General features: G+C 35.6%; 2 protein-coding genes across 2 annotated transcripts; both read right to left on the bottom strand.

Moving 5' to 3' along the window:
- Positions 1-1684: 1684 nt before the first annotated feature.
- LOC306851713 (matrilysin-like) lies at positions 1685-2541 on the bottom strand (the record flags this gene model as incomplete). Its single annotated transcript, XM_079388154.1, has 2 exons — positions 1685-1845; positions 2406-2541. 2 exons carry the CDS (start codon positions 2539-2541, stop codon positions 1685-1687), a joined length of 297 nt encoding a protein of 98 aa, XP_079244280.1.
- Positions 2542-4000: 1459 nt separating this feature from the next.
- On the bottom strand, positions 4001-7429 carry LOC306851388 (matrix metalloproteinase-20-like; the record flags this gene model as incomplete). Its single annotated transcript, XM_079387577.1, has 10 exons — positions 4001-4101; positions 4194-4297; positions 4376-4532; positions 4618-4751; positions 5633-5804; positions 5927-6085; positions 6163-6288; positions 6362-6510; positions 6611-6849; positions 7298-7429. 10 exons carry the CDS (start codon positions 7427-7429, stop codon positions 4001-4003), a joined length of 1473 nt encoding a protein of 490 aa, XP_079243703.1.
- Positions 7430-10002: the final 2573 nt, after the last annotated feature.

The raw sequence follows: 10002 nt of genomic DNA, 5'->3' as shown, positions 1-10002 counted from the left end.
TTGAACTTTATTAACGTTTTATGCTTGATGTTCAAAACCATTTTAAAATCATGTTGCTGGTATGTGCATTTATTTTTTAAAGCATGAAGTGATTTCAAAGATATTGAGTACATGTCAATAATTTGAGAACATTTATTCATTCATTGATGATTCTGTAACCATGTGAAAGATTTAAAGGTGCCATAGAATGAAAAACTGTCTTTACCCTGGCATATTTAAATAATAACAGTTCTGTACATGGAGATGACATATAGTGAGCCTCAAACACCATAGTTTCCTCCTTCATATGTAAATCTCGTGATTAAAAAAGACCACTGAAAAACAGGCGAATCAGAACATAACGCCGACTGTGACGCAACAGTCGGGATCACCACGCCCCCAACATTTGCATAAACCCGCCCTTGTTCTAAGCCGGCTGAACCATCAGAAGCTCTGCAGGTATTGTAAATAAAAAAGCGCGGACAACAGCGGAAATAACAAAATAAATTTTATGTTCCAGGCCGTGCAGGGGGTGTGAAGTGCAGGGATGGGTTGGTGTCTGTATTCAGAAAGGCACAGAAAGCAAATAACGCGAGCCACTAAAGGGACATGGTTAGCTCCTTGCTAGCGGTAGCCTGTGACAGTACATAAGATTTCACTCTCAGTAAGGAGAGATGAGGATGATGGCGAATGACTTACAGATCCTGAGCACCACTGACAAGCATCTGATCTTGTGAAATGTGTGGTAAGTACCGTTGCTCCATAATGTAACGTTAAACATAGTTTGTGTGATCGCGTCTCTTGAAAGTGAAACTATAACACGATCGATGGATCGTTCAAAAGCAGTTTCAATGCCTCGCATATTAATAACGGCTCCCTGATGCCCGCGTTTTATATACAGTATAATTACCCGACGATATAACTGCGAGAGAAAGTATTTAAATATATATTTTCCTCCCTGTGCTTCCTTCTTGCTGATGAGCCGTACTGTGAAACAGCCAATCAGAGCAGAGCTCATTATTATTCATGACCCTGCCAAATAAGCCAATAACAGACCGTTTCATTCTAGGGAGAAATCCTAGGGTTGTAAATGGACATGTAAAATCGTTTCTGGAGATTTTTTGCCCTTACCTAAGCCACATACCTTCTGTGTAGATATCAGAGAACAATTTAAAATACTGTATCAATGCATTCTATGGCACCTTTAAATATCTCTTGGTACTGTACAACTAAGCTTATTTAACATTCGATATGAGGCACAATAGTCGATCACACAATTCCTTCCTGTGCTTCTTGTTAACATATCTTCTCATTTTTCAACTCTTAGCACCCAAACCAAGCATTTGTGTTCATAATGTATAGCAAACGTCTTTTCTGATGGCTGAAGATAAATTCCATCGATCTGCAGAAGAGATGAACATGTCCTGTTGATAAAAAAAAAAAAACATGCATGTAATTCCAGGGGAAAAATGTTTTACAGAGAACACTGGTAGAAAATGATACAGTCCATTACCATTGAGTTCAAAAGCTGCATCCACTTTCCCAACAGTTCCAGGCCAATCCATACGAATTTTCCTTGGAAATCCACGATCCATCGCTACTAAGAAAAAAGGAATGTTAGTTTTCTGTAAATGTCTGAAGTGAAAGTTATCTGATTAAACTTGTTTTCTAGAAGACATTTAGTCATAAAATAAAAATAAAGATGTTACCTGAAATAGTAGCCTCCTGTGAAAAAATAGGTCTTTCCATGTTCAATGACATGAACAGCAGCATCTATTTGCTTCACTGTTTCTGGAAATCCTAATTCATAGATGGAGCTATAATAGCTCTTTGACTCCAGTTTCTGAACTACCCAATATTTAGGACCTAGTAGAAGAGTAAATATTTACACTTTAGTTCAAAAGATTGGAGTGATTTTTTTTAAAAATGTTTTCAAAAGTCTCTCATGGTCACCAAGGTTGCATTTATTTGATCACAAAAGTACAGTAAAACAGTAATATTGTGAATATTACGATTTAAAATTAGTTTTCTATTTCAATACATTCGAAAATGTAATATTTCCTGTGATGGAAAAACTGAATTTTCAGCTGCCATTACTCTCGTCTTCAGTGTCACATGATCCTTCAGAAATCATTCTAATATTTTGATTTTGTGCTGAAGAAACATTTATTATCATTATCAATACTGAGAGTGGATGTGCTGCTTAATTTTCTGTAAATATTATTTTAATTATTATTATTATTATTAAAAACAAGTCTGTATTTATTTATTTTTATGCATAACAATAAATCAACAACTGGACCATCATTCTGAAATCATGGTTACTCACTCGTGGTGTTGGATTGCTATTGCAGTTCTTTGCAAATAGCCATTAGCCAATTCCACAGTTGCATTACGTGAATGATTCAATGTTTACTGTGTTGTACCTGGTCTGCCGTGTCCCACTGTCCATGTTTCATCATCGTCAAAGTGTACATCTCCTCCGATGCCCTCTCCAGGCTCAAAAGCGTGGGCTAACACCCCTCCTGGGCCATCGAAAGTAAGAAGATGAAGAAAAAACATCAGATTAGTTTAAAATGTACCTTTGGAGTTGAAGGAGAACGTAATATCGGCCATGTCATGTTTTACTTGGACAAACTTTAGAGCAGCAGCTTCACTCCATATTTTTAGAGCCAAACGCAAGGAGTTCTCCACCTCTTCTCGACTGAGGTCAGGGGTATATCTAGCAATCCTGCAGGATTCATAGGAGCCACATTTTACAAAAGGCATGTTGAAAATTGAGAGATTAAATGGGAGGAATAACAAATAAACTAAATCCTGAGGCTTTTCTCCATTGAAAGCAGTACAATCTACTAAAGACCAAGACAAACTTGAAGTATAATCCATTTATTAAGGAAGCACTGCTATAAATTTGGATGGAAACATTGTAAAATCCATCGATCTGTGGATATTCTCTGCCGAACCTGTATGTGATGGTGTTGCTCTTCCATTTGGGCCGTCCAGGAAAAACAATAATAATAATAATTATTAAGGTTGGTAACATAACTCTTATAATCAAACTCTGATGCAGTCTGTCTAATACAAATCAAAGCAGCTCAGTGAAATAAAGTATGGATATGTAGCCTAGAGAAACACATAATGGCAGACAAACCTCAGTATGTTGGATATCTTTTGGGCTGGGGCTCTGAAGAGTCACGCGTGAGGTCTTTACTATGTCCGTCTTCACCATCCAACTCAAAAAGATCCAAGGCCACAACCAGCTCATTTTGACTTGGTACATTTATGTTCTCCTTTTTATGTCATCTGAGTCTTATACAACTCATGCATACCTTAAGACAGTAAAAAACCACGTGGGCCCTCAAAACAAGAATTTATTGTCAGGCATTTAGTGGCTTTTGTCGTCCACAAAATGAGATCACGTCTAGTTTTGCATCAGAAGTCTTAGTGGGTAAAGAGGATTAGGATTGTGTCATGATTTGTTGTAAATGATTGAAGATTCTCTTCATTTTGTATATTCTGAAATCTTCATTTTACATGAAAATGATTTCCACAAGTCCTTTTTTTAACTTATTTTATTACAGTTATGAACACACACTGATTAGTGCATATTCAGGCTGAATACTTTGGTTTACCTCAGTCATGCAAGTGCAGAACTGAGTAGCAAACAAGTTTTTTTTTTTTTTTTGAAGTAATGATAGTCATACATTTTAATTTAAACCACATTCTGACTTTTTAGATACATTTTCAATTCAAATATGTTCCAAAGACATTAAACAGTAGATGCATTTATCAAATAAAATACAAGCACAGCATGCTGAAAATACAATTGACTACAATATAATTAAATTCAGTACAACATAACTAATGCCATCTTTACAGCTGAATTATAAATAAAGGTGACTTGACTTGACTTGAATTATGTCTAATGCAAACTTTTGCTGCATTAACCAGAATTGCAAAAATAATGATTCACCTTTAAAAAATAATTAAATCTAGGAACTATTAGTCTAACGAATGTCCATTAACATCCAAGCCAGGAAGCTGTCTTATCTGCTCCAATAATTTCCTTTCGTTTGACGTCATATTTATACACATCTGAGCCAACAAAGAAATGAAGAGAACCTGAAAAAAAGTATAGTGATGGATGAAAGTTATGTGACTGAAAATACATGTTAGATAAATTATAGACCGATTGTAATCCGACTGGTACCTACCATCTTTATAAATTGCTGCACTTATGGGTCCATTTATTCCTGGGAAATCATCAGAAATGTTACGTGGGCTTGAGTCATTCATTGTCTTGTTGTGTTCATTGTACCTATGAGCAAAAACATATTCAGTGCCATTCATTAAGACTGATATTATTGATACATTGCTCTTGTATCTTTATAGTCACCTCCAGTACTGGTGTTGGGTGAAGAATAGGGTGTGTACAGTTTTGTGAATGTGCACCGCAGCATCTATCTTCTGTACCCATGACGGGAACCCCAGACTGCTGATGTTTTTTGGTCTGCCTTTTACTTGGGATCCTTTCACAGTCCAGAAAATTGTCCCTGTATTGAATGTAGAACAGAAAATGGCTTTTGTTTAACATCTTGAAGGCAATTCAGGACTACATAATGTCAAACATGTCTGTACCGTTGAACAGATACGCTGTTGACCGCTGGGGAACCCAGTAAGCAGCGTCGATCTGACAATCAATTTTTGGCATGAAATTGCTGATGGGACCTTCCTTTATATCATTTTGATTAGTGCGTTTAATCCACAAGTATCTGCAATGGTACAAATAGTTACATTTGATAACCAAATGATAAAAATTACTCATGTCAAATAAGCAAGTAAATATCTCAAAAAGTTTATTCAAGAGCATCTGGACCTGTCTGTATTATTAAATACATTATGCCATCCGGGAGTCTTAAGAAGTTATGTAAAGTTGGAGATATTTTATATTTAACACACTTCAATATTATGCCATTTTGAAAACCTATTTCCATAAAAAATAAGTGAATATTTAAAAAATAGGTAATTGTGATAGTCACAACTGTGAGAAATGAAGTTAAAATTGTGAAATATAATATATATATATATATATATATAATTTATTATTTGTTAGATTTAAAATTGCAATTGTGAGAAATAGTGAAAATTGTGAGGTGAAGTTGCAATTGTGAAAAATGAAGCAAATGTAAAAAAAATTAAATTGCAATTACAAGATGATATAAAATCACAATTACAAGAAATAGTCGCAGCAGTGAGAAATAAAGTTGTAATTTTGAGATATAAAGTCACAGTTGTACAAAATACTTGCAATTGTGATAAATTGATAAAGTTACAATTATAAGATATATAAAGACATAATTGCAATAAATAGTCACAATTATGAGATATAAAGTCACAACTGAGAGAAACGGTGAAAACTCTGAGGTGAAATTGCAATTGTGTTCACAATTATGAGATACAGTCACTGTTCTGAGAAATAGTCACAACTGTTATAGTAATTAAGTTGCAATAATGAGAAAAACTCAAGTGTGAGATATAAAGTTGCAACTATGAAAAATAAAGTTTCTCGCAATTATTACAAGTTCCTATTCTGTTCCTTTTTGCTTTCAAATGGATTGTAATTGGCAGCTAATACTATATGTGATCAAATCACTTGTCTCTGAAGAAGAAAAGGGCTTCTCCTACAGTAGTCACAGCATCAAAAGTCATATCGGGATTACATGTGTCCTTGAATGACACGGGGAAATATGAACCACTGTACCAGGGGTTGCTGGGATAGCTCCAGCTAAATCTTGGAGATGGATAGGGCCTTTTGTCCCTTGGCCCTGTTGGACAGAAAAAACACAGACATGTGATCTCTCATATAAATGTGGAAACTGAACACTGCCTCTGTTCCCACAATATTACAATTTCACAGTTATAGATTGTGAAACACGGTTTGTTTTACCATAGAGTGTGTTGATGTTCATGATATCTTCACTGGAGAGCAGGTTGTGTGTTTTTTTATTTTTGTATGTCGGATACATCACTGACTCTGGGTTTTGCGAGTGTTTCAAACCAAGTGCATGACCAAACTCATGTGTAGCTACCACATACAGGTTAAACCCTGAAGAAAAAAAGAGAGAAAACAAGTGAACCATATTCTTTTTAGTACCAAGTGTACTCCTATAGTATTTGAGTAACCTTTGAACCCTGCTGTCCATGCTTCGGCTTCATCAAAATGAACGTCTCCACCGATGCCTTCCCCTGGGCCAAAAGCATGGGCCAGTGTGCCGTCTGGACCATCAAAGGGGAAGGAGTCACCATGTTCTAGAAGTTCATCGCAGAATAAATGAACATCATCTTCGAAGGTGAAAGTGTATGTAAGTGGATGCTAACTTACCGTTTCCAACAAACTCCACCATGATGTCTGCCTGGTGAGAATATGACCTCTGGAAAGTGAGAGGGCAGGCCTTTGCCCATGCATTTAGAGCCGACGCGATCTGAGCATCCACTGTATTCACTGGTAAGTCACTGGTGTATGTCCCAACACTGTAAAATTGTACGCCTTTTATTACCATACACGGTGGAGCGTTACCGTCCAAATTAGGAGCATTTTATGTAACATGTACAGTATAAATATGGTATTTACCCATAAGTGATGATGTTTTTCTTCCACCTGTTTCCACGTCTGTGACTGTAATCTTCCACATCTGAGACGCCACATCTAGGAGTCCTCATGATAGCGAGGGTGTCTGGGTTCAGGGTTCCTGTCCTGTTCAGCCCAAAAAAGCTCTGCATGTCTTTCAGTTTGGAAGAGAATGAGGGACGACTCCTCCTCCTGCGGCCTGTAGGACCTGCTTGGAAACTGTAGAATTGCTGCAGGTATTTCTACAAGAAAACGTGCAGGAACCACCACAGTGAGTATCAACTATCATTATACTTCCTGTATTTCATCAGCTTGATAGGCTTTACTTTATCATCAATGCTTTTAGGTTCAAAGGAAAATAAGATGCATTTTCATTAAATTATACCAATGTGTTTTTTTGACATGTAAAACTGCAAACATTCACATTAGGTATGAACAAATAGACTGTTATTTGTACATTTGTTCATGTATGTAAAAACCGAATAAATAGAAAATACACTTCAATTACTTCTGATGAAAAATGTGATAGAATGGAAGATCACCAATAAGAACACAATATCTCTATTACAGTGTCTTTCTCCTAAATTTATATTAATAATACACATACACAAAATTTCCTCATAAAGAAAATAAATAATAATTAAATTGCAAGTATTAACTGCATGAAAGAGGTACAAATGAAGGACTTACTGTTGCCAGGGACAGGTCATTCTGAGCAGGTCTTGACGGATGCACTGATCCATCATCTTCCAGTGGTAAAGGAGCTGGATGATACTGACCAAAAAGGCCAAAGGCACAAACCAGACAGAGTAAAACCTGCATCTCCCCTCGGCAGACCACAGAAGCTTCTGAAAATGGCCAGTTCAAGGAGACATTGAAAGCCTTAGCTGATGGGAATGCTTTTTAACGTATTATTATGACTCAGACAATGCCAAGACCAGGAAGACCTCAAGCTTAGGGAGTGGTTTGCTCTGGTCACAAGAAAAGAGGGATCCTGTGTAAGATGTGTCAGATTATATGCATCAAAGGCATTTACCTCAAAAAGCAATTCCTAGATTTCACATGGGATTGTCTGAGTGGCATCTACCATATTTCCTGCAGTATTTCATGCCCAATGAAATGCCTCTTCCATGAAGTATACCCGTGTGGTGGAGAGAATAGAATTAGATGCAAAGAAAGCATCTGGAAATCAGGTTTTTTTTTCCCCCTTAAATAGCTCTAATGTCAGCAATGTTTTGCACAGTGGAGTGTTGTATCTGGTGATCTGCAGCATTTATACATGAATGCACATTTGTTTATTTTCCTTGCCTTTCCTTGAGAATTTGTGTAGAAGTCTAGTGTAAACATTTTTATGAAAGTTATTTTTTTTTTTTTTAAATGGATAGATGCAGATGCAATAGTTTACGAACAATCATTTTTGATACATCCTTACTATTTTAAAGATGAAATTTTTTGCCTTTTGCACCAACGTGCTCTTAAACAGAGGGAAAATTGCTTCATTAGTATCGTTTTTTTGCAATAATGTTCTTAAATAAATCATCACTGGCATTTTATTGCTTGCACAGATTTGAGACCAATTACTGAATCCACTGTAATCACTTCTGACTGGTCAATCTGACTGGTGATATTATAGTATTAATGACTTTTCATATTTGTTTTATTTTTTACTTTTAATACATTTGCGATGAGGACCAACTGTATATTATGGAAGCCTGTTTCTACCACAGAATAAATAAATAACTAATATATATATATATATATATATATATATATATATATATATATATATATATATATATATATATATATATATATATATATATATATATATATATATATATATATAAAAAAAAGGTACTTAAGTCTTTTTATCTCACAATTCAGAGTTTGCTTAGTTTAATTCTGTGCAATATATACAATTTATTTTCATGCATTTTCGAGTTTACACCTGCCATGGAAAATTTTTTAGATAATTGCCCCCAATTCTGACTTTTTTCTCATAATTGTGAGTTTATCTCTTACAATTTGAAGTTATAAACTGCGTGGGAAATTGCAGGAATTGTGTGTGTGTGGGGAGGGGGAGGGGGGGGGGGGGGGGTGAATAAATAATAAAAAGTCACAGTCCCTAGTCCCCAGTAATGTTTTATCCTGGTGCAGAAACGGGCAACCATAATATATTATCCCTCACTATGATTTATGCAGGTATTAGTAATGTTTCCATAGTTTTAAGGTTAAATGTTCTATCAATTTCTATTTAATTTGTTTCTTTTTCACCCCTATTTAATTAGTTTTATGAGAACATTACATGTTTATAGAAATTCTACTGTGCTGGATTCCAGTAAAGCAGACTTAGCTCTATAAATGCTTTTTTGGTGTATAGTGCCTGAATGAGTAGGAGGACTGTATTTAAAGAAACATGTAATTGTAAGTTACAGTCCAAGAAATGGCAGTAAAGTAATGTTTGAAACAGATATAATTGCGGCCCCACTGCCGGTCTGCCATAAAATGCAAAAGCGGCTAATTTTAAAATTTATTTGCAGCGAGGAGAATAGATAAAATATAATTCCTTATACAACTGGGCTCAATTTGTAGCATGTAAAATACAACATTAGCAGACTCCAGACAACCAAGTGACTGTCTAACAGAACAGAATGTTCTGCTTTTCCAAGCTATCACAAGCATCATGTTTGAACAGATCTAATGTTTAAGTTATCGTTAAGTGCTGGAAATGCACACTCTTTAGTTTGAGCCAACATGAACATTCACAGTGATATCTTTAACAGCTCGCTTCATATGTTTCTATGGCATCTCTTGTTTTCTGCTATAGTTTCACAATACATAGCCGAAAGCCAATGATCCACAGATTGCATTGCATTCCTTATTTTGCTTTCAAATGACTTCCATTGCACAACTCACAACCACTCACACTTGCAAAAGATGACCCTGGTTATCATTGAGGCAATCATACGGTTATATATATTGCATAGTTTAAGATTCAGAAAAAAACGCTAGGAGATCTAAGGACATAGGATGAGGATGTATGCTAAAAATGCTAATTTTGCAAAAAATGCAAATTATTGTGATCAATATCGCTCAGGATAGCTCTTTCACATAGGTCCAATATTAGGCAACAACATTCGTCATCAAAGGATAATGAACTGGCAAATTGTTATTTTGTTTTTAATGGACCAGTCTCTTCTGCGTAGTGACTGGATGGATAAACTACATCCACATGAAGACCTGGACAATGCCTTAATCCTTCAGTGACAAATGACTGCAAATTGGAATAATGTGACTTCAGTGTCATCTTGAAATATGAAAAAAATGAAATACTATGAATACTAAATGCTATGTTATTTTAGCTTATTTGTCTGTGAATAATGACTTAAATATTA

Source organism: Barbus barbus, assembly GCF_936440315.1.
Source record: "Barbus barbus genome assembly, chromosome: 31".
NCBI lineage: Eukaryota > Metazoa > Chordata > Actinopteri > Cypriniformes > Cyprinidae > Barbus > Barbus barbus.
Note: the sequence above shows the minus strand (reverse complement) of the source record. Positions and strands in the feature narration are given on the sequence as shown.